General features: G+C 40.9%; 1 protein-coding gene across 1 annotated transcript; it reads right to left on the bottom strand.

Moving 5' to 3' along the window:
* Positions 1 to 13,067: 13,067 nt before the first annotated feature.
* On the bottom strand, positions 13,068 to 19,378 carry LOC147610271 (F-box/LRR-repeat protein 17-like). The gene is made up of 11 exons (XM_086786253.1): positions 18,596 to 19,378; positions 17,952 to 18,299; positions 17,757 to 17,858; positions 17,509 to 17,653; positions 15,936 to 16,150; positions 15,733 to 15,837; positions 14,601 to 14,698; positions 14,259 to 14,488; positions 14,064 to 14,130; positions 13,806 to 13,891; positions 13,068 to 13,645 (listed from the first exon to the last, which is right to left on the bottom strand). Exons 1-11 carry the CDS (start codon positions 19,294 to 19,296, stop codon positions 13,544 to 13,546), a joined length of 2,199 nt encoding a protein of 732 aa, XP_086642379.1. The 5' UTR covers positions 19,297 to 19,378; the 3' UTR covers positions 13,068 to 13,543.
* Positions 19,379 to 24,748: the final 5,370 nt, after the last annotated feature.

The raw sequence follows: 24,748 nt of genomic DNA, 5'->3' as shown, positions 1-24,748 counted from the left end.
ATATGGGAGAAAGTTGGACTTGAGAAAAACAACTCTATGGATAACAACTAATTAGAAGGAGAAAAAAATGATTATGAGATCTTTTTTCTAGAAGAGGGTAACCTTGCTTTCAACCCCAAGGGTAAGGAGTTCTTTTTGGACCTTCAAGGTGTGTAAATAGTAATTGCAAAGGTTTTTCTTAGCTTTGACTCAGTTGGTTTTGCCCAAGCATTGATTTGATGTGGTTGGCTTGCCTTGGTGCATATCGTTCTTCTCTTTATGCTTACTTCTTTGAAAGAGATTTTTTGGGTTGTTTTCCTTCTTGGTTGTTTTGTCAGGTTTATTGTTGGCTTGTTTTCTCTAATCACCTTGCTTCTCCACTTTTTCTTTTTCCTTCTCTTCTCCTTCTTCTTCTCCTTCTTATTCTTATTCTCCTTCTCCTCCACTTTAATCATAGGAAAGTGTAGCCCCACCGTAATCATAGGAAATTGAAAGAGGGGAGTGGTTGGGGGTCCTTAATAATAATAATGGATGAGAGGTGTGGGGGATAGAGGGGAGGATTTAAAAAAAAGGTTGTTGTCACTTTTAGAGAGAGGGGGAGAAGTTTTTCTTTTAGAGAGGAGGGAGGGGGGAGAGACGGGCCACATTAACGCGTAGGAGGGAGGGGGGAGAGACGGGCCGCATTAACGCGTAGGGGGGAGTTGTGGCCGCCCGCCGCAAGGGGAGAGGGGGGGAGGGGGGAAGGCCCTAAGGGTCGCCAACTAAGGGTGACAATCTCCGTTAGTTCACCAACTAAGGGCGACCGTCGCCCTTAGTTGGTGACCCGAGTGATGATCAGGGTCACCAACTAAGGATGACGGTCTCCATTAGTTCACCAACTAAGGGCGATGGTTGCTCGGGTCACCAACTAAGGGCGATGGTCACCCTTAGTTCACCAATTAAGGGCGGAAGTCGCCCTTAGTTTGGTGATCTGTGTCCCCCCCCCACTAAGGGCGACTGTCGCCTTTAGTGAGGTCACCAACTAAGGGCGATGGTCTCTCTTAGTGGGGTCACCAACTAAGGGCGACGATCGCCCTTAGTTGATGACCCGTGTCCCCCCACCACTAATGTTGAGATGTCAAGCTTAACATGAGCTGACACTCACGAGGTGCCTACATGACCATTCGACATTTATATCACTGGCAAGTTTGGTAGCTGCTGGCACCAACATATCTTTGCCGGAGATTCTACAGCAGCTGGACTACATCGACTAGTCCACATCTACCCACTCCTCTTAGCGTGTTCACATTATGGACCGCTTGTATATACTCTATTATGTGTGTTAGTCATCTTATCTTCTTTGTAGACCTCTTTTGTTGTGTGAAGAAGAAGAAGAATTTTCAGCCTTTCACCTTGTGTAGTGTGTGTGTGCTTGCAAGAGCTAAAGCTCTCTTCTCCTCTGTACCTTTTCATGGTATCAGAGCCTTGTTCATGCTAAGGGCTGAACGGCAAGAAAGAGAAGCACAGGAAGTGGTACGAGGGTAAGAGCTTCATCTACTCTTCCCCCTTTGTGTTGCTACTACACCCTTATCGAAAGCTCTTCAGGAGACACCGCGACAATTGAGGACCTTTCTTCGTGAGTGATGAGGAAAGTTACAGGGCAACTATACTATCCTATTGAACGATAATTTTTGGGCTGAAAATGCGTTTCGAGCGCATCTGGACCTTCATTTTTCAGTTCGCCAGGCGTCCACAGCACTGCGAGCGACGGGTAAGTTTTGATTCTCTGCAGAACTCTGTTTTTTTAAACTGCACGAAGGGCGATTGGTTGTGCAAACACTATGTGTGCTGCAAAAAGGTCTCATATGTATGCAAAGTAAGGTCACTGGTTGTGACAATTTGAGTAAAATATAATACCATTGCTGCAAAACAGTTTGTACAGGCCAAGCAAGAGTGCTGTGTTGGTAAATTTGTGTTGTAGAAAAGATGTCCAATGATGGAATAAACCGGATTGTTGCAGAGAAGCTTGACAATAACAACTTCCATGCTTGGAGGTTTAGATTGACAAATTTCCTAATGGAAAAAGGTTACTGGTACTTTGAAGGTGAACATGAGGAGGCACCGGAGATACCGGAGATTAATCCAACTGTTGTGCAGATATAAAAGAATTCAAGAATTAGAATCAAGGGAAGCAAGGAAAGTCATGTATTGGTTTTATATCAGCATATAGGACACTATGATTGGGCATATACAGGATGCCAAGTCACCTAAGGAGGCATGGGACATCTTGGTGAAGCTGTATGAAACCAACACCAAAGAACAAAAAATTCAGTTGAAGAATGAGCTTCATACTGTGTGGAAAAGAATATGTCTGTGAATAATTATGCTTTGAAGATTAAGGGCATTGTGGAATCCCTTGCATCAATTGGTGTTTCTGTTTATGATGATGATGATAAGGTGGAAGCGTGTTTGCGTGGTCTCGGGCCATAATACAAGGCATTCAAGACATCTATTCAAACTCGGGAGAACATTCCCAACTTCGCAGATTTGGTGTCAATGCTGATCATTGAAGAGAAGAACTTGGGTGAAGCTCAGCAATCTTCACAAAACAAAAAAAATTTAAAGCAGTAGGCCCTCTACACAAGTGCAAGTAGAGGACGAGGTAAAGGTCGTGGACGTGGACGTGGACGTGGTGGTGGTAATCAGAATTATGGTCAGCAGTACCAACAGTCCCAGAATTCACAACAGCATACATGTGGAAGAGGCCAGTTTAGAGACAGGGGGAGTCAATGAGGTTGTGATAATTGGCAAAGGCAGCATAATGATACATGAGGCTGTTTTTACTACGGTAAGCCTAGGCATGTGTAGGAAAATTGCTATAAGAAGCAGAGTGACATGCGAAATGGAAAAGTGCAGCAAAACAACTATGCATCCTCTAGCAGAAATAATGAGGATAATGAGAGGTTGTTTGTTATGCAACATGGTTAATGATGTGTCTGGAAATGATGTAGCAGCATGTAACGATAATGTATGGTATGTTGATTCAGGTGCTTCGAACCACATGAGGGACAGTCATGGTGAGTGGTTCAAGGAAATGAAGAGTCTTGAAAGACCAGGTTTTGTTGAAACAAGGGATGACACTGCTCATCCAATTGCCCATGTTGGGGATGTGCCATTGTCTATGTAGGATGGTAAGATAAAGTACCTTGCATATATACTTCATATTCCGAACATTACAAAGAATCTGGTTTTTGTTGGTGGCCAGATGATTAAGCAGGGTTTGCAAGTTGATGGCTGTTATGTAGAAGACTTTAAAGATAAGTGCAGGTTGGTTGTAAAAGGCAATAAAGTAGGCAGAATGTTTACATTGAATGTAAATATGCCTGAAGTGAGTGCTACAATGTTTGCAAATGGTTCAGGAGTTGTTGCAGATACAGACATTTGGCATAAGAGAATTGGGCATGTAAATGTGCAAAGAATGAAGTCTATGCAAACTAAAGAAATTGTGACAACGTTGCCTAAGTTCAAAGTTGAAGGTATGCTGAAAGTTTGTGAAGCATGTCAATTTGAAAAGCAAACAAAACATACATTTCCACATGACAAAAATGTGAGCAGGAATGTGCTAGATGTTGTGCATTCAGATGTATGGGGTCTTGCGAAGACTATGTCTATGGGTGGCTGCAAGTACTATGTAACATTGATTGATAACCACACGAGGAAATTGTGGATATACTTCATGAAGGAGAAAAGTGAAGTGTTCACTCATTTTTAAAATTTCAGAGTTATGGTTGAAAAACAAACAGGAAAGCATGTGAAGTGCCTAAGGTCAGATGGAGGGGGAGAATACGTCTCTCCAATGAGTTCTCTGAATTCTTGTGAAAGAATGGCATTCAGAGACAATTTACATGTAGATACACTCCGCAACAAAATGGGGTTGCTGAGCAAAAAAATAGGCACATTAGAGAGATAGCACGAGCATTGATGGGTGGCTGAGAAGAATATGCCACATAGCTATTGGGCTGAGGCTGTGTCTACAACAGTTTATATCATGAACATGACTCCTACTGCAGCCATATATGATGTAATGCTAGAGAAGAGGTTTATTGGCAAGAAACTTGATTTGTCTCACTTTGAAAGTTTTTGGATGTATTACATATGTGCATGTGCCAGATGAGTTACATACTAAGCTAGATCCAAAAGCAAAAAAATGTGTGTTTATTGGGTATTCCCTTGAGCAAAAGGGATATAAATGTTATAATCCTGTTACACGTGAATTAGGGTAAGCAAGGATGTTGTATTTGATGAGATGAGTAGCTAGTATGCTGCTGAAAAGGATGCTGTTGGGGCTTATGTAAGTGGAAATGTGGTTGCACAAAATGCAAGTCAGCAATCACAATCATTGAGTGGACTAGGAGAGTCCTCATCCAATGGTTCTGTTGATAGACCATGGAGTGGCAGGCTAGTCATAACACCAATCCTGAAAATGTAGTTGGTACATCACATAAAGGCAAAGAGATAGTGGTTGAGCCCCTTGGTATACGGGACATTTCTGTAGGGCATTCTCTTGTTGATGGAGATTCTAGTGGCTTGGAGATGAGCCTTGATGAGGAGCTTGGGATTCCAACAATTAGGACACCTCATGTGAAAAAGGCTATGGAATCCATGAATGCAAAGTTACGAAGATCTGGAAGAGTCAAAAATCCTATGTAAAGGTTGACTTATGATGGTTATGTGGCACATCACTATGCATATATGGAAAAAGTTGTGCAAGTTGTAGAACCCACATGTTTTGATGAGGCTATTAGAAATGTGTGTTGGGAGAAAGCTATGGATGAGGACATGGATGCATTGTATGGAAATGAGACTTGGGATTTGGTGCCATTACCTGAAGGTAAGAAAGCTATTGGCTGTAAGTGGGTGTATAAGGTGAAACATAACAATGATGGTAGCATAACCAGGTACAAGGCTAGATTGGTAGCCAAAGGATATGCACAGACACATGGGAGTGATTATGAGGAGACATTTGCCCCAGTTTCAAAGATGGCAACTGTGAGAGTTGTGATTGCGGTGGCTGTAGAGCTAAAGGCTGGTTTTTACATCAAATGGATGTCAAAAATGTATTTTTGTATGATGACTTGCAAGAAGAGGTGTATATGGATCAACCACTAGGTTTTGAGGATACAGGTCACCTAGAGTATGTATGTAAGCTTCATAAGGCCATGTATGGGGCTGAAGCAAGCTCCACAAGCATGGCATGACAAGATTGCTGAGTATCTTATCACCATTGGTTTTCATATATGGCAGATGCAGATCACTCTTTGTATGTGTGCAAGAGTGATAAGGGTATTGTGATCATCACCATTTATGTAGATGATCTTATTGTTGGTGGTGATAATTTGGAAGAGATTGAGCATGTGAAAAGTCGTCTCAAAAGGAAGTTTGAGATGAAGGATTTTGGAGATCTGCGCTATTTTTTGAGAATTGAGGTCATTCGCACACCTGCGGGTATTTGGCTGTCCACAGAGACAGTGTGTATTGGACATGTTGTCCAAGTATGGGATGGCTGATTGTAAGCCAATCTCGATGCCATTAGATCAAAATGGCAATCTTAGTATGCGAATGATGGTTATGTGTTAGAGGATCCCACTATGTATAGGAAGATTATGGGGAGTTTGATCTATGTCACGATCAGCATGCCAGATTTGAGCTACATTGTTGGCTTAGAGAGCCAGTTTATGCAGGTTCTGTGCAAACCACATCTTGACAGTGTGCGACACACACTTCGATATTTGAGGGCCATTGTTGATTATGCATTGTTTTATGTAGCAGGTGCACCATTAGAGCTATATGGGTACACATATGCAGATTGGGCAGATAGCGTCTCAGACAAGAGAAGTGGATTTATGTTTTCATTGGGGAGTGCTGTTGTGACATGGAGCAACAAGAAACAGCCCATAGTTTCCTTGTTGAGTACAGAGGCAGAGTACAAAGAAGCTGCGGTGGTAGCATGTGAGGTAGCTTGGTTACGTGAGCTACTTGCTGATTTGGGGTTGCATGTGGAGAGAAAAGCTTTCATATATTGTGACAATCTTAGCAGTATATAGTTGTCCAGGAACCCAATTTTCCATGCATGGACGAAACACATTGAGGTACATTACCACTTCATCAGAGGGAGAGAGTCTTGGTGGCAGCAGGCGACATCGACTTGGCCTACGTTAGCACACAAGATCAGATTACTGACATCTTCACGAAGGCCTTAGGAGCTGAAAAGCTCCATAGATTTTGAGATATGCTTGGAGTTCATGAGAGCTAGAGTTGAGCTTGAGGGGGAGTGTTGAGATGACAAGCTCAACACACGAGGCGCTTGCATGACCGTTCGACATTTATATCACTGGCGAGTTTGGTAGCTGGCACCGACATATCTTCGCGAGAGATTCTACAATTGGACTACACCAACTAGTCCACATCTACCCACTCCTCTTAGCGTGTTCACATTATGGACCACTTGTATATACTCTATTATGTGTGTTAGTCATCTTATCTTCTTTGTAGACCTCTTTTGTTGTGTGAAGAAGAAGAAGAATTTTCAGACTTTCACCTTGTGTGTTTTCTTCTAGGGTTTGTGTCAGTGTATGTGTGCTTGCAAGAGCTCAAGCTCTCTTCTCCCCTGCATATTTTCAACTAAGGGCGACCATCTTCCTTATTAGTGGGGGGCGCACGCGCCTCCCACCTCCCCCCAAATTAAATGCTTCACTCCCACTCTCCCCTCCCCACCCGTTCACGTGGCAGCTCCCCTCCCCCTCTTGTGAACGTGGCTCACGCTGCAGTCCTCCCCAGAGTGAGAACGCGATTGTGCCCTCTCCTTTTTCCCTCTTGCGAACGTAGGTCACGTTACAGCCCTCCCTCTTGCGAACACACGGCAGCCCATTCCTCTCCCCCTCTTGCGAACGCGGCTCACATTGCAACCCTAAACCCTAAATGCAAAACGTCTCCCCCTTTCTCTTTAAAAGCAAAAACCTTTTCTCCCTTCTCTCAAAAAAGGACAGCCTTGTCTCCCTCTCTCTCAAAGCCCCTCTAAAAGACTCTCTTACTCTCTCGCAAACTCTCTTTCTCTCTCTCATGGAACTTCCCTTCCCTCTCTCTTTCACAAACCTTTCCTTCACTCACTCTCTTTTTTCCTCTATCTTTCCTTTCTCTTTTCTTTATTGTTTCTTCCCTCTCCTCTCTTCTTCTTTGTTTATTTTTTTCAAAATCCTAATTTTTTAATTTAAGATTTTTTTTCCTATTTATATCTATCCCTCTATTTATATCTACTATTTTTTTGCTCTATTTTTTATCTTTTGCTTTCTTATATCTTTTAGGACTCTTTCTTCCTTGCTCAATCTCCTTCTTCTTGTGTTACCTATTCGTCCTCATGGTGTCTCCCCAATTCCAAAGAGAGGGACACAAGTATCCTTGATGTTCAGTGATATCAAGATAGCTACTGGGATTGTCTTGCATGTAGACCCCACCGTGGATACTGTTCATGGAATTGCTTTGTTGCTTAGTCATGTTGGTGTGTCAATAGAAGATTTTGAGGTGGGGGAGAATTTTCTCTTCCTTTTCCCCTCGAAGATGGTGATATCAACAAGTTAAATCAAACCAAAGGATACATCATTGTGTGGCCAGCCAGAGTTTGTTAATGTTAAATGGATTGATTGTGTACTTATGTACTTAAGGTTAAATGGCTTGTAGTTATGTGTACTTTTAGTGGCACTTGTTCACATATATGGATTGATTGTGTACTTATGTACTTAAGGTTAAATGGCTTGTAGTTATGTGTACTTTTAGTGGCACTTGTTCACATATATGGATATGTTATTCAATAGAATGAATAATGCATTTTCTTTTTTGGTGTAGGGCACGAAGTTGACTTATTGCAAATTACGACATATCTTATAATTGTAACCATGGATGATCTTACAAGTTCACGAGTTTAATTGTGCTCATGGACTACAATTGGTACCATGAGTGAAGGGGCTTCCTCGTGTGGTTAGATACTTATTGTGCCTCCAAAAGGTACCAGAAATGAATCTCATTGTGAGACTAGTCATCAACAACAAAATGTTGGGCCTTTAGTTATTACAAAGGTGTAAAAGGGGCATAATAGACTACTAGGAAAAGATATAGAGATTATCCTTTTGTAAGATGTGTTGGTAGATTTTACGGAGACACAACCTTCAAATCGTCACTCATCCCTCTATTTTACTTGGTACCTAATGAGGCTATCCACACTATCTTCTAAGGTGGATGTCCTTCGTGATAGTTTTGATAAGATGGGACATGTGATTTCCAATGTCCCCTTTTTGGTTTCATTGAGGAAACGAGATAGTGAGGAGTCATCTTTGGAGCTCATAGACATGAATATAGCAAAATGGGATCCTATAGTGTGCAATGAATGACCAGGTTGAAAGGGAGCTCACAGATGGGTGGAGAAATTAATCTGGCAAAACATTTCTTATTTGGGATGGCAATCACAAGGTCAAGGCTTGGTATGCACAAATTAGGAAGAGTAAACTTTGGCATAATGCATTAACTCCATATATTTTATTAGTTTGCATAATGAATTAACTCCATATGTTTTATTAGCTTGGTCACATATACCGTCCTCCTCCTGACATGTGAGAGTGTGGTGTTAATTCATTTCAGTTGACAAGTTTAGGGAGGGGAAGCTCCTACTACTGGCACTTCAATCATAGAATGACTTAGTCTTGTCACAATGACTGTCACTTGTATGTATTACATTGTGTCATCTCTCATGTATGGCAATGATGTTTGTTATAGATTGGCTCGATTACGTGGCTCCAACAATCTCACACAAGATCTTTCTCTTTCAGAAGTTTGGATTAGCTGACAAGTCCTTAATAATTGTTTGTGGATGCAAGCTATGTATCTATGGCTATATAAAATGATATAGAGTCATTGTGGAAAGGTAATACATGGCACTACAAGAATAAGCCAAGAAGTATGAGAAGGCCGTGTGGGGGGAGTGGAGACAACCTTTAAGGATAGAGCATACAAAATGCTTGTGATTGTAAATTTGACAAATGGAGATGGTTTCTGTCAAATGCTCTACAATTATGATTAGTCAAAGGAGAGGCTTCTTAGTTTGACAAAGGATGAGCTTTATACTCTAGCAAGCACATCTCAGTCCAGAAAGGTAATTAGGACCCTTTTAGAGTATATATTTACATGTTTTATCTAAACCCTAAACATGTGAATGCAACCCAAAAAAAAAAAAGAGATCCTGCACATGCTCATGACAACAAAAGTGAAGAACCTTGTAGTCTTGGGCAAGTTTGGGAACACTAACAAGCTCCTCAACTATGTAAAGAAGAAAGTATATTAGGAGTACTTGCTCCAACAAGATAGAAGAACTCGCCGCCAGTGGTGGGTAAGGAAGTGCCTCAAGGGTTCGAGAACTTTTAGAAATGGTAAAGGGCATCACATCTTTTTTATACTTTTCATGATCTTTGAAAAGATAAGAGTGGGAGGAAGGATTTGGAGAAGCAACCCCAGATGGAAGAGAGCTCAAAGTACTTGGTTTGTAGGTACGAAATGGAACTCTTAAACATGCCTTTCTATTATATCTAGTTTGCCATTTATGCTTGATGAGAACTTTGTTTAAATCAATAAGGTCCATGTATAAGGGTGGTACTCTGGAGAACTGCCCAAGCCCTCTATGTGCATGGATAGATGTGAATAATGTAGACTCTGTACTTAACATCATGGAAAGATGTGAATAGCGTAGACTCTATGTACTTAACATCATGGAAAGACAAGTGAAAAATTCATGAATGTCCATGGCAGCTTCACTACCCACCACAACTAGGTTCAATCCATGAGTCCAAGTTTGATTTGCGGACAAGTTACTATTCCACCTACTATTTCGAAACCGTACAAATGCATATATGCTATTGTATAACATATATGCTATTGTAAAACATAATGCTAAAGTCACATTTCTTGCTATTCTCATGTTGTAGAATTTAAGAAATATCGTAAATAGGAAGGGAATGCAGAGTAGGAAGAGATTCCCATGGTGCTGAAGGAGACTAAGAACATGACATTGGGCCTAATGTAATATCTCCACAACTGAGCAAGCCTTTGCATCAAAGCAAGAAAGACCTCAAGGAGACACAGTAGAGACCTCTCAAGAGATACGAAGCAAGAGAGGGCTTCACTTTCACGGTCATGACCATTTGGAGAGGACAAAAACAAAAGCTGTATGAAGTCTTTACATATGTTGATGTCAATGTATGATGATTATAAGATAAAAATGCATTTACAATGTTTCTTATATTCTTTCCATTCTAGTGAAGCCAATTATTTCGAGCAACGATCATACCAATCGATGTCGTTATATTGGAGAATCAAAAATTGTGAGTTTCTTTTTTCCCTCATGCTATCCATTTTCCTCCTACACATCTACATGTTGATGGGTTACATGCATGCTTTGTTGAATGTTACAAGGTAGATGAGTTTTTGTTGGGAGTGAATGCACCAAACCTCACATACAATCACATGCCATATGTCATGATTGATTAGTTAGTTTGGGTTGATTTCCCAACTAGATTAAAAGTGGAGATAGTCCCACGTGATGGATGCCGAGACTCATGAAATCTAGCTTAGGTGGTAGCACCAAACTTCTCATACAACAATGACATGCCATGTGTGATGATTACTCACTTAGTTTGGGCTAACTTCCCAACTAGATTAAAAGTGGAGATGGTCCCAAGCAATGGATGCCTAGAGTGAAATCAATACTCACAAAAACTCTCTTGACGATAGCACAATTTGCCAACATTTACATGGCCAATGAGTAGTTTGTGAATTGTGGTGTGACAAAACATTTCCCAACCATATATCAAAATGCAAGGAGATTGGGATTGACTCTATATCGCATTCTTACACTTCACATAGACTACGAATATGTCCATGATAATGGGGAGAATATATGAACACCATATATCTCGTTCTTTTTTTGCTCTGGCTTCGAATATGTCCATGAAACTAGAGAGTAGTTATCCGCTATCTAACCATACTAACCCAACGCATTGATTACTTTCATTCAATCATACTGCTCTCATGTCAATTGATTTTGTTAATAGGTTAAGACCTTACAAATTGGATTGTTTTGACGAAAAAAGTGTGCACTTCTAAAGATACATAGAGAAGCAAACCAATCGATCTCACTTGCACTCATTTAATGCCAAATCCAATTTGATAGGAAAATCCAATCTACGATGTCCATTTAAGAGAACAAAAGTAGCTAGTATATACATGCAAGGTGCAAAGCAATCTACGAATCTCTATAAGAATCTCAATCTTATTCCAAAATTTGAGAGTTTTGACGATTACATTCTTATTGCAATGTTATTTCTTGTAGATGGTTGCTTAGCACTTTCACAAATGAGGATAACACAAACACTGCCATCTTTGCTAGATTTGAAAAGTTGGGAGAAAGTCAAAGAAAAGAGATACATCAACGTTATATTGTTATTTAAAAGAACAATTACATTATTGACACTCTTCTCTTAGACTTTCTTCAACTTGATGGATCACCTTAGTGGTTTTACTTCTAGTGGTGTATGACATTCTAAATAAAACATAAACTTGATGTTTTCTTTTATTGTATATATCATTGTGAGAGAGAATGCTTTAAATAATGCCCATTGCTTGCTCAATTTATAAAAAAAGCTATCTTATTGCTTTCACTTTGTCTTGTTTATGATTATATACATGTGGTTTAGCTTTCTTGTTACTCGTATGCATGTTCAATGGAAGAGTCTAGGTGTTATAGGTATGCATGTTGTCTCTTGAAATGCACTACTTGCATGATGTTACTAGCTATTTTGCACAAATGCAATGTCCTTAACTCCAATTTATTAAAGTGGAGTTGGTGGAAAATAGTACCAGTGTCACTTAACATATTAGTGGATATTGGTGAAAACTAGTGGTGTCACTTAACATATTAGTGGATATGTATATTAAATGTAATGCCCTTGGAGCATTTGAGAAGATAAAGAAATATTTGGTGAGTCACCACACTAGCACACCTACACACATTGATCCATACATGAGCATACCCCATGTGTAAACTGATGAACATGGAGTATTACCTTTCAATCTTTTAGACAACCTTCATTGCATTGTGGTAATCTTAAGAACCTCTTGCAAGATTGTGCATTTCGAGTACATAGAGTGGTTCTAAAACCAAAAACATGAAACAAGCTCGCGTTCATGAATATCCTCATGATTCTACCATTAACTAGAGCTTCATTGTTCTTCTCATGTCCTATCATTCTATACTTGCGCATTGACTTTGAAAGAGATCATTTCATTAAAAATTATATGGTGGATTTGTATGCTAAGCGTGGCTACCTTGCAAAAGCACATACCTTTTTTGACAACTCATCAAATCTAAACAAAGTAGATTACCAAAGAATTTTAGATATTCTTAATTCATATATTTGTAAAAAAGCTCACTAGTTTATTTTGTTTACAAAAAAGCTCACCTAATGAAGCTCGCCAAAAAATCACAACCTACACATAAGTGTGACCATGAATATAAGCACGTGTATGTGTATCAATGTATTTGTGGATCTACCGATGTCATTTGACCACTCCTTAACCATGCTAATGAGCATCAATATGCTTCTATGTGAATACAAAAACATGTATACATGTCATAACGACATTAACTTCATTGCTTTTACGAGACTATTATTACATATGATTGTTACCATGCACATATGCATGTATTTGTCTCTATCTATTTGCAAGTATGTGGTGTTCGCAAGCTTAATTTTTGAATGACACCCTTACCCTTCAAAATTGAAAGGTTTGGTGAAATATTGATTTTTTTTTATTAATGTAATTTTTGACGAGCATTTTAAGATTTTACAAGTATTTTAGGACCAAAATGCTCAAAAACGAACTTCCAAAAGGGTCAGGTGTCCATAGGTGCGATTGTAAACACATGGCAAACGAGCTTAAATAATAACCTCATTGTTTATGTATTCACACGTGTTCTCTAAAGTCAGTCATCCGCATGGCGTGAGGGAGGCTGAGAGGAAGGAAAAGAACTGTAACAAAGAAATGCATGCAGCAACAACCAGAAGCAACACAACGACCTCCCGTTAGCAGGCAAGGTCCCACTTCCGACACCACGTTGAGCGAGAAACAAAACAAAGGAGCTGTGTGAGGCAATGACCAAGCACACATGCAACGAAGAAAAATGCCTTGAGCCGGCTCAGCATATTTCGCTAAGGCGGCAAGTGCAGCATGCAAAGCGGTGTGCGTCTTCTTCCCAAAATAATTAACAAGCTTCACATAGAGCTTGAGTTTGAGACAGAATGATAAATGGTGATGTGAGAAAGCCCTTGATTTAGAGAGCTTCACGCTAAGGGGTGGCCACCCCCCACTTTCCATGTGATCTGTCACCAAAATTATATTCAAATACCTAATCTGCCTTAGGGATATGTTGATTAGGAGAAGCTCGCTCCTCTCACATGGGTATCTTCCTTTTGATTCATGGTGCCAATCACATGGGGACCTTGCTGTCTATACAAGGTGCTTGCACACGCTTGGACCCATCAGCTTGTCGCCGCCATACAGCCTTTGGATCAAAAAGGGCCAGCTCCATCTATTACATGCAGAGGTTTTCACAGTCAAGTAGCTGCAAGTGCACAATGAAATGTATTTTTCCATAAAGCTTGCCTTCTCATAGCTGGGGATAGGATGGTTCTCTGGGTACCCCGAATCCTATCCCCTTTTACCATCTTACTCCTTTTCCAAAAGCCTACCTGGAATTGAATCTCATGGAATAAGTCTTCTTTGCATTGCCCCACGTAGACATCTTTCAAGGATGGGCATAGCAGTTGCAGTCCATCTGTTGCAACCCACAAGCATAAATGACACCCCATACCTTAGTACTCAATTGCAAATATAAGCCATGCTTGCATGTGCATAACACAGAATCATTACCCCTTCATGAGCTAATTGTCAATCATACTACACTCTAAAGCTGCACCATTCACATAGGAGGGGCCATGTCTACAAACCAGGCTTCAGCTTTGAACAACCCGTCAAATTGAGGTCCACTAGGTTTGGGCAGTCCAAAGTCAGCACCTGCACATTTAAGACTCAACTCTTCATTGATATGCAGACAAGCCGTCATGCACTCAATCATACTTCTCTCATGGTGTCAAACTCATATCTTCTGAGCAGCTTCCATAAAAGGCATCAAAGAAACTGACCTGAAGCCCAGAGCAGCCCCAAAGGCTCAACTTTTGGAGCTGCAGATGATGGAGCCGCAGTACACCAAATGTAGACTCTGAATGACTGGCCACAGTCAAGTCTGTGCTGTCCCCATGATCTTGCTTGTTTATCAATGCATGACTCTTTGAATGGCAATCATCAACAACCACCTTTCCACAGTCTAGAAGCTTCAGTAGAGGAAGCTGAGAAACCACCATCTGTAGTCCAACTATAAAATATCGAAAGCCCACACCAATTAGCAACACAGTGCCAGGAGTAAAAAGAATTCAAATTCTATAATGTGCTGAGCAAAAGGTACAGATAGGTGTCAATGTGTTTACCATGAGAGATCTTCGGACAAAGAGCAATTAAAAGCTTAGCGAGACTTGATGAGAACGACTTGCCAATCAACTCAAGTGCCATGTCAGTAATGCTTGAACTGCAACAGATGGCAAGAACATCCAGTCTTATTCCTTTTGCATACACAAGGGTAACTGGCAAACTTTTGATGTACCAAAATCTTTCCATCTTAAGCTTCCTTTAACATGTCACTTTGACATCCCAAGCCTTTCCAAGCACATATTTGGCATTCCAAGCTGTGTAGTGTAACCCATGTAGTACATTGAAGAAGTTAGATGCAAGCTAGGTAAACATAGTACAACCATAAGCATCCATAATGCAGATTGGAAGCTGTGGAGGAACTATGGAATTCATTGTCAAGGTGCATGAGAAGAACATGAGAAGAACTCGGTGATCTTGTTTCTTGATGAACAGTGCATGACTTCATGTTTGAGATGAGTAAGGTACCTAGAAGCAAGATATTGCACCAAACCTGAACATCAAAATGATTGGAAACAGACTGATCTAAACCTTCAGCCAATGCCAGAGACTCATACAAACTAAATTAAATAAGCCTACAAATTCTAGTCCTATGTAAAACTTCTGTTCTCATAAGAAATAGATCTGCAATGCATTGTGTATACAAATTGCAAAAGCCACCTTCTAACTCTTGTTTATAAGTATTTAAAGTGACCAGATTAGGATCAGTAACCTTGAGGATAGTAGGTTGGTTGGCTCCTTCTCCTTACAATAGAAATTTAGAGGAATAAGTAGGTTGGTTGGCTCCTTCTCCTTACAATAGAAATTGAGAGGAATAAGCTCTCTCTCTCTCTCTCTCTCTCTCAAAAATCACCCTCCAAGACCGGAATGGGGGAGTTTTTTGGTCACGTAGGAGTCTCAATTCCAATGGCATGCTGATTTCTGTGAGGTCCTTATGGCTTGAAACGGATGGATGATGCTCAAAAAGCACAGATTCTAAACATTTTTATCCTGTGCCTTTCGAGTTGTCCATCCACTCGTATACAACAGGCACAGTTCTGAAGCGCTAGGACAGAGACCTTGAAGCCCTTTATGCACATGAACTGACACATCGAATACGGAGAGATAAAAAGTAGAGTATGGTAAAGGGCATACCCGCTCAGATCAAGAAGTTCTAGTCCCTGGCAGTTCGTACTGATTACTGCTACAGAATGATCTGTAATGCCTGATCCAAAAGTGAGAGAGAGCATCCGCAAAGACCTGTTATCACAACCCGCATACAGTCAGTGACTCTATTATGTTCCCATAACCTATTGCAGGAAAACTAAGATTAACACGCTCAGCTTTAAAGCACTTACTTTAAACCAGAACTCAGGATAGCAAGGACTACACGGTCTTGTAGCAAAGGAGAAGCAACATGAAGACGTTTCAGCCCTTTTGCGGTGTTTCCCAGGTTCTTCATAATAGCAGCCAAGTTATCCGTCTTTTCCTCAATGCTTTCATTCCCTAGACTCGAATCTCCATGGGGCAAAAAATCTAGACATAGTTCTGACAGTGTAGGACAATTCAAAAACTGAAAGCAACATCAACCAAAGGAATTAGAGCCAGACCTTTGACCCAAACCAGAACTTCAATCTCGACATAAATACGTCCGACTCTTTTCTCTTAAAGAGTACAATGGTAAAATGCCCAAAAACTTAGGCATGGCAGAGCATGGTTCTGCAACCCCCACTCGCCAGGGCAAGTACCCACTTGTAGCAGAAAGTCACAGTCAAATTGCATGACAACTATCGGGTCTTTGACACCGCAGATTTCTTGGCATTGACCCCAGCAAGATGAAGATACAAATCAGAAAAACTATTCTTCCTGTGTATGGTGGTGGGCAGACTTTTGCAGCTGTCTGATCACTTAATAGGGGCACACAACAAGCAAGCTTCAGAACCCACTCTAAGACTACCATGAAAAGAAAAGACTAATTACTGCCAATCGCATTTATTGCAGCAGGATGGTCCTACATGGACCTTCTTTGTGCCAGTTTGGCCGGACTGAGGGCATCATGCATTAACATGTCAATCGTGTAGATTACAAGCTGCATCATATTCTGGAAGAGCTAGAGCTTGAGTGAATGGTCTGCAGTAGATTGCAGATCTCCGTGTCACAATTGCATTGCAACATCGTCTACTCATTACATCCATACATTTGTGCACATCCAACTTAGGGCCTTAAATCTTATAAGCTCAAAAATTTTATTACAGTGGAGCAAAAAGAATTTGCTGATAGGTTTGAGCTTAAATTCTCCAAGAAGGAAGGTTTGTGGCTGCTTGGGCACATGCACCAATTTGAACGAGAAAATTAGGTGACATGACTACAGTTCTATTGACGAGCGCATTCCCTTGCATGTGCATGCAAAGGGTCACCAAATGCTCAAGCTTAGCAGGGAGATTGTTACGGCATATAATAATTTTTACAGTGATTATTGTTGCTTGGATACAAAGGAGTGGAGTGTTGAGTTTAGTCAAAAAGCTTCATGCGATCAATTTTACAATGCCTCAGTGCTAGAAAAAAGACCTGCTGAAGGCTACCACCTGACAGCAAAGCCAAAGCCGGTTAAATGCAATCAGCCTGACATTTCAGCAAGCCATAGAAGAAACACAAAGTAGGAGGATAATCCTGGCCTTGAAAATGCACTGGTGACAGTAAAGCTTGGGATATAAACGAGCTTGACCTTTCATACATTAGGATCCTACTCTTCCTTCTTTTCTTCCAGAAAAAATGTCATTTCTCTTAACCTTCCCTATTTCCTCAGCCTGAGGTCTAATGTTAAGGGCTTTGGTTGGGTCAAATGCACTAAGCACAGAATAAAATTTTGGCAAGAACAGGAAATATAAACGGAGATCCAAGTGAATGGATGAAAGCAAAGTTGTGATTTACCATGTATTTGATGTGATGGCATCCAGTGAGCCAGAGCGTTGCAAGGAATGGGCTGCTGAGCTCAACTTCAACCATACTTCGGCATCCCTCGAACTTCACACATGTCAAAGCTTTACAGTGTCGGAAAAGGTCCCTTAACCCTTCCCTAGAGACACGAGCATAAAATGAGCTCACTTGACAGCCAATATATCTTTCTTTCAAAAGTCTGAGAGATAACAGAAAGGTGGGCGACAGGGTATGAGACTTACCCGGATATGGTGTTCGCACCGCCAGGTTTCAGACATACTTCCAATGACGAAAGGTGAGGGCGCGAAGTCGCAATGCACTTGAGCAAAGGATCACCTAATTGGCTGCCAAAAGCTACTCTCATTAAGCGACACCAAGGAAGGTGGCAATGGAACAGTAACTAAACAGCAGCAACAAAGGAGAGATTGTAGCAGTACATTTGAGAAATGCCACAGTTTATGTCAAAGTGAACACAAATGTAGCAGGAAAAGTTTAGGGGATCAGACCTCGACACGTTCAGAGTGAGCTCTTGAAGACTTGAACATTTTCGCAAAATGAAAGGAAGAAAGTCGCTGTCGGACAATCTGTTAATACTAGATGCCGTGATGGAGAGGTTAGTTTGACGTGCAGCTGCCCAGACATACTCTGCACATTGGCGCCATCGCTTGCAAACGCTGCTGGCAGCCACGAGATCCAACGGAAAGAGCCGAGAAAGGATCTGCACCATGCAGGCAAGCGGCATTACCGCTTTCTCCTGCTCTACACTTGATTCCAGAACGTAGCTGCTGTCTCAGCCAAAACAGCGAAGGCGAGCATGAGAACGCCTGCTAAATCCAGCACAAAGACAAGCGAAAACAGAGTGTGTGACCATGGATTCGCGAAATACTTATTGATGAAGTTAACCGCGAGGATCCGATCCGGAAAAAAAAATGTTCCCATGATCTGATCACAGGCTATCGAGAAACGGGAGAAGAAGGCAGCTTCAAGCAGAACAAAGAAAATAAACCTTTCCTACTGCACATCGATGGGGGAGGAGCTACACGAGAAAATACAGAGAAGAAAAGTGAAGCAATTTTTTCACCTATCGGTCGAGATGCTGAAATCGGCATCCGCAGCAGATACTTCGAGACTTTCTGGAGCTTCCTGCAGAGCGCGTCTGTAGCGCTCGTTCGAAGAGCAGGAAGATGTAGCGGAAGAAGACGATAATATCTGTGGTGCGGCTGCCGCGTGCTTGCCATGGAAGCTGGAGCCAGCTGTTTCGTGCCGGAGGACATGTCGAGGCGAGGCAGCATGGGCCTTCTTGTTGTGCAGTCCATGGTGTCGATCCACCAGTAAGCCTTGCGGCGCGGCCGGTGTGCAGGGAGCGACGCAGGTAGAGAGCAGATCGTCGTCCGGCACCGATTCCTGCTGGTGCAAGCGCTTCACCACCTGGTTCTGCAGCACTACGGCTTTTGGAGCTGCTTCGCCTGCGCAGACATGGCCCCGCTTCGGCTGTCCACATTTCCCACAATTGTAAGTGCCCCGCTTCCGGCACTTGGTGTTGCTGTTATCACTGCCACCGGCTGAAGGCGGCGGAGGAAACCTTGTGGCAGGCGACCTGTCCGGAGAAGAACCTCCAAAGAGACAGCGCCGTTGCCGAAGCGGCGGGTGAGCTCGATTAGGGTTTCGACTTGACGGAGAAGCTGGACTCAGAGCAGACTGCTGAGGCGATGGCAGAAGGAAGCTGTCGAGATCGAGACCAAAATCAAGCTCTGCGTCGAAAGAAGGCGAAAGGGAGTCCATATTTCGTCTGCGTCCTACTCAGAGAAAGCTCTTCGCCATAGCCAGGAACTCGCAAGCTCGCTCGCTCGCTCGCACGCTTCGTCACCTTGGCATTTCACAACAACGGACGAAGGAGACAATGACCCCTAATTTTGGCGGGAGTTTTGGCGGGAAAAGGACTGTCTTGAAATCGCCCCCCCTCCAAAACCTTTCTTTATGGATATCCTATCAGAAAAAGTGGACTGTACTTTAGCGCGTGTTTTGGCGGTGACTGCTTCTTTAGCGGCACCCCAGATATATTATCAGAAAAAGTGCTCTAAAGCGCCTCCAGCGCAAGAGCCACGTGGCGTGCATGACCCTTGCAACGTCATTCTACGCCACTGTCCAAACTTTAATCATGTATTCAATTTTTCATATCGTATTTCAAGGACCTTTAAACACTTAATACTTTTTTTTTGGGATCAATAATAATAATAGCCACGTGGCGTGCATGACCCTTGCAACGTCATTCTACGCCACTGTCCAAACTTTAATCATGTATTCAATTTTTCATATCGTATTTCAAGGACCTTTAAACAATACTCTTTTTTTTGGGATCAATAATAATAATAGTTATATATAGGCCATCCGTTTTGTAATCCAGAATTGAAGCTATACGTTGAGATTTGTAATTGTTATGATTATGGTGTTGTTTCCCAGCCAAACTTTGTAATTTTTGTCTCTCTTAATTAAATCTTGCGCTTGTTGGTAAAAAATAATAATAATAGTTATGTATATAAACTTAAAAGAGGTCTAGATATACTGAAATACAGCAAAGTAAAAAGTAAAAATCTGTACTTCCCTAGAGTCCTCTACTTATCACTTTTCACTTCATTTAAAATTTTACAAAGAAAATCCCATCTCTCCTCCTCCATCAAGAAGCTAAAGTGCTCCCAAGATATCTGATAACCCAACATGATACAGGCCTCTATGATTGCTTCAATAGTACAGCCTCTAGGGGACTGTTTCTTTCCCCCCTTCTTAGACCATATCTTCACTGTGGGTCTGGTTCCCACTGGGTTCTCTATAAAAGCAACAAAAGTGTGATCAACCTGTTTTTCCTTAAGATACCACCTTTGAGTTCTAGGGCCAAATCTAGGGAGTCTCTTTTTCCCCTCCCAACACTTTACTGCAGCATAAAAGTCAGCAATTAGGATCTTACTCCCAGTATGATTGAAGCTTCATCCAAACCAAGGCAGAAGTCAGATGATGTTCCTCTACAGATTCAGTAACAGTAAGTCCAACTCAATACATCTCAGCTTATTCACATTCCATACAGACCAGCACATGCACACACATTTATGCATTAAATCTGACTGTTGCATACCAGCACTTGAGACCTTCAGAAAAATAATGGCATTCCTAGTAGACCCGATTTCCCACAAAACACAAGCTCTGATAATGTTAAATAACTGCCCAACATGTTCATCACACTAACTGACCATTCACCCAGAATCCAGTCCCCCCAGAATGTTTGAATGCCCAAACCCTTCTCTGTCCATTTAGAGATCTTTGACCAGGTCCCTCTGATTGTTACTGAGGATCTGCATTTGGGGCAGATACCACTAGAGATACTTCTCTTTTGAAGTTTAGAACCGATAGGTAGGGCCCACATACCAACCTTCCACATAAACACCTGGAACTTCTTAGGAACCTAACTTTCCCTAGAAGTTTCCACCTCTTTTTCCAAAAAGCAGGGCTCCAGCTCACTTTCCAAACTTTATTGCAATATTCCATATTAGCATCCCCACATCTCATCAAGGAGTACAGCTCTCTGGTTTTGCAGTAGAGCACAGCCCCCTTTGGAATTGATCAAATGCCTGAATTACCAAATATCTCTCTATACCAGACAACTGAAATTCTCAAGTTATGTGATCCACATCTTTCCATCCTACCACATCCCAATCCTAGCAATCATTCAAGTACCTAAGACCTTTATTATTAAGCTTCTTAGATAAGGAGACGTCAAATAAGCCCAGAGGGGGGTTAAATTTGTGTGTCCACCATATTCCCAAGTTGCTGAGCATAGAATTGCCAGTCACCCTGCATCCCCCATCCCAAGTCATGAGGCCCAAGCACTCTTTCAATCTTTTGCATAACATTTTGCAAACTTCAGAGTTAGTAACCTTAAGAGGGGCACAAGAAAACAATTTATCCTTCCAACCCAAATGCACCCATTCACCTTTAGCAAAAACCTCAGAGGACTCAACTAGTTCCTTTATCATTAAGGCCCAAGGAGTAATCTGAAGTAGACATTTAGGAAGCATCAAGGCACTCCTTGCAACACAGTGAGTAGGCATATGAAGAATACCAATACTACCTTCTTCTTTTGGAACAAACAATTTGTCCCATGCTAACCAGGCTGAGGTTCTTTTGGTTACTTTACCATTCCTCCATAAAAAGTCTCTAACAGGCCTTATAATTTTCTTCCAATGACACTTGCTAAAATCCAGCACTAGGCATAAGAACATAATATAAGCATTCAGCACTGTGTTGCAAATATCAACCCTGTTTTTATGAAAGGAAACTATGATACCCTCCCATTTCCTTAATTTTTCCAAAAATCTATTTATTGCCCAATCCACCAACTGCTTGTTAGTTACCCCAACTCCCAAGGGGATTCCCAATAGCCTGACAATTTGACCCCTTTACACCACCTCATATTCCCACCTTTGCATATCAAAATCATTACTTTTGTCAAACTAATGATTTTGGATTTCTGAATATTGTATTTGGAGACAGAGCATGTTATGAGAATATATTTTAAGTCCTCTAGAAGAATATTATTTCTTTTTTCTCTCTTGAGTAATTTGGGGATGCCTAGGTTACTCTTGCGTCATGCCGGCTAGGTTAATATCGTGGGTGACACCACTATAAATATTAATACGTGCGGTATATGGCGTATGTTTGAGGCCGTCTATGATTATTTCAGCTAGGTTTGTATTGGCAGGGTGATCCCTGGAAGTACTTACACCTGGTAGTCACACATGAGTTGGTTATGATTTATGCCTGTTTAATATTTGTGGGATTAATTTAATAATTAATTGGGCTTATATTTTCAAGTGATGAAGACTATGGGAATTGAAGAGTTTACTTTGGAAGAAATGTCTTAGTTCATCACATTTCATTTTTGGCAAGCATAGTAGCTTGCAACCTTAGTAAATGATTTTTTCATTTTGAACTTTAGAAAAGATACATTTATCATGTGGAATTTATTAAAGCCTATGGCTTTACCCTAGTCCCAATATTTGACACTCTATTTTTGTAAAAGAAGAGTGTTGTGCTCTCTAAAAAGCACATTTTGTATATTTTGGGACTATGGCCTAATTTTGGTGAAAAGAAAGCTAATAAAGAAATACTCTTGTGTGGGGAGAGGCCATGCACAAGAGGGGGGAATATTGCACCCAATATGGTCTATTGAGCTAAGTATTTTAATTTTGTTAAGTGTTTAAATTTCAATTGATTTGATTTAGTTGAAGCTTGCAAAGCAATGGTTTTTATGGTTGAATCAATTCTTGTGAATTCTCTACTCTTCCACAATCTATCCTAGAATAAGATTCCGGTTGCAATGGTATCAGAGCTTGGGCTAGGAGATTTGTGGAGAAGGTAGGAAAGGGCTTCAACTTCTCAAAAATCAAGAAAGTGCAGGAAATTATCCAGTGGACAGAAGGGTGTTTTGTAGGTCTTTACCCAAAGGACAAAGATTCAAAACTAGATCTACTCTCAAACCCACTCACCACCCTGCAAAACCATCCCTCTCTATCAAAAAGTGGTTTTTCCAAATACTCAGTGAAATCAAAATCTGACGGCATGGATGAAATCCTCATAGCCAAAAACCTCACAGTATTCTCTCAGAAATCAGAAAGCTCTAAGCAGTAGCAAATCCATAATGGACGGAGCTTTTTTTTTTTTGCGTAAAAGCCATAAAAAAAATCACACAAAGAAATTCATGGAGAAGGCGCACGGCGGCAGTCTGCCCGGCGCAAAACGGTGCATGGATGTGATTAAAAATCTCAAAGTGCTTAATCCCCTCCATAAGCTTAATCACTTCTTAATCCAAATCTCACTTTTCCCAATTCCCATGCAAGTCACATCACTTTTTTTTGGAGCCTTTACTTCTCCTATTTTCAAATTTGAAGAAAAATACAAAAGGTTTCCAAATCTGAAATTTTTGGGTGCAGAAAAGTGATTTACAGGTTTTTAAAGGCTTAAAAATTGCCTAGAAAAGGCCAAAAAATTTCGAAATCATTTCTGAAAAATTCTAAAAAAAATTAGAAAATATTACAGAGATTGAGCAAGGTTTACAGGACAGTTTCAATAAGTTTCAAAGTGCAGAAAAATTATTTCATCAACAATTTGACTAGCCAAAGTCTCGTGAATCACGCGGAATCGTTCAGGATTTGTTTGAGGTGACGAGAATTCAATTCAGCCATTGAACAACGTCTTTGTTCAGCTTCAACCAAGATCAAATTGCAGGAGAAAAACAAGATAAGTACTTACTTTTGCTTTATTTATTTACATCAAATAAAGTAAAATTTTATTTATCTACATCATTTGCACAAGCACTATGGCAGATTTGCCTATCTCGCCATCAATTCAAGAGCAACTCCTTTCTTTACAACATCAAATTGTAGAAGAAAGAGAGAAGCATATTGAATTGGAAAGACAGCTCACAAGTCGTAGACGCAAGCATGACTCTTCGCTATCTTTTGATGACGAAGATGACACTATTCAAAGGGCTGTAAATGCTACATTGCAAGCACAAAGGTCACAAAAAGAATCCAAGATTAGTCGGAAAGCTTTCACATTTCAAAATTATGATGGAAAGAAGGATGCGAGGGTCATTCTAGCTTGGCTTAGTTAACTAGATGACATTTTTCAGGAGAAAAAATTTCAGAGAGTGATAAGATTAAATGTGCAGTCGTAGACAGTGCAACTTTATGGTGGAGTGTAGTAAAGCAAGGTCGTGACAAGCCAGATTCTTGGAAAAGATTTCAACGGCTGGTTAAAAAGCACTTTTTACCCTCACAATTCAAGTCCAAAGTTAGGCACCAATGGGACACTTTGCATCAATTGGAAAAGGAAACTATGTCACAGTATGTAGAAAAGTTATGGAATACTTTATTACAGGTGCAGGTTGTGGATAGAGTCAGCGAGAAGGACCAAAAAAGGAAATTCATATCGGGCCTTAGATCTACCATTAAGGCTGATGTGAATATGTTTCGACCTCATTCACTATCTTCTGCAAAACTAATTCTGAACGTAAAAATGGTTTTCCTAAAGAGATTAAAGCACATGAGGGTACTTCTTCTAAACCATTTACTAAATCTTTTTATGCTTCAAAGAAGATGTATAAACCAGGTTATGACAAAGGCAAGGACGAGGCTAAAGGCAACATGAGTACCAATAAGAAAGTCAATGGTGGCAAACCGAA

Source organism: Cibotium barometz, chromosome 49 (genome assembly GCF_041138505.1).
Source record: "Cibotium barometz isolate CiBa-2024 chromosome 49, ASM4113850v1, whole genome shotgun sequence".
NCBI lineage: Eukaryota > Viridiplantae > Streptophyta > Polypodiopsida > Cyatheales > Cibotiaceae > Cibotium > Cibotium barometz.
The sequence above is the reverse complement of the archived record's forward strand: the minus strand, read 5'-3'. Positions and strand labels throughout refer to the sequence as shown.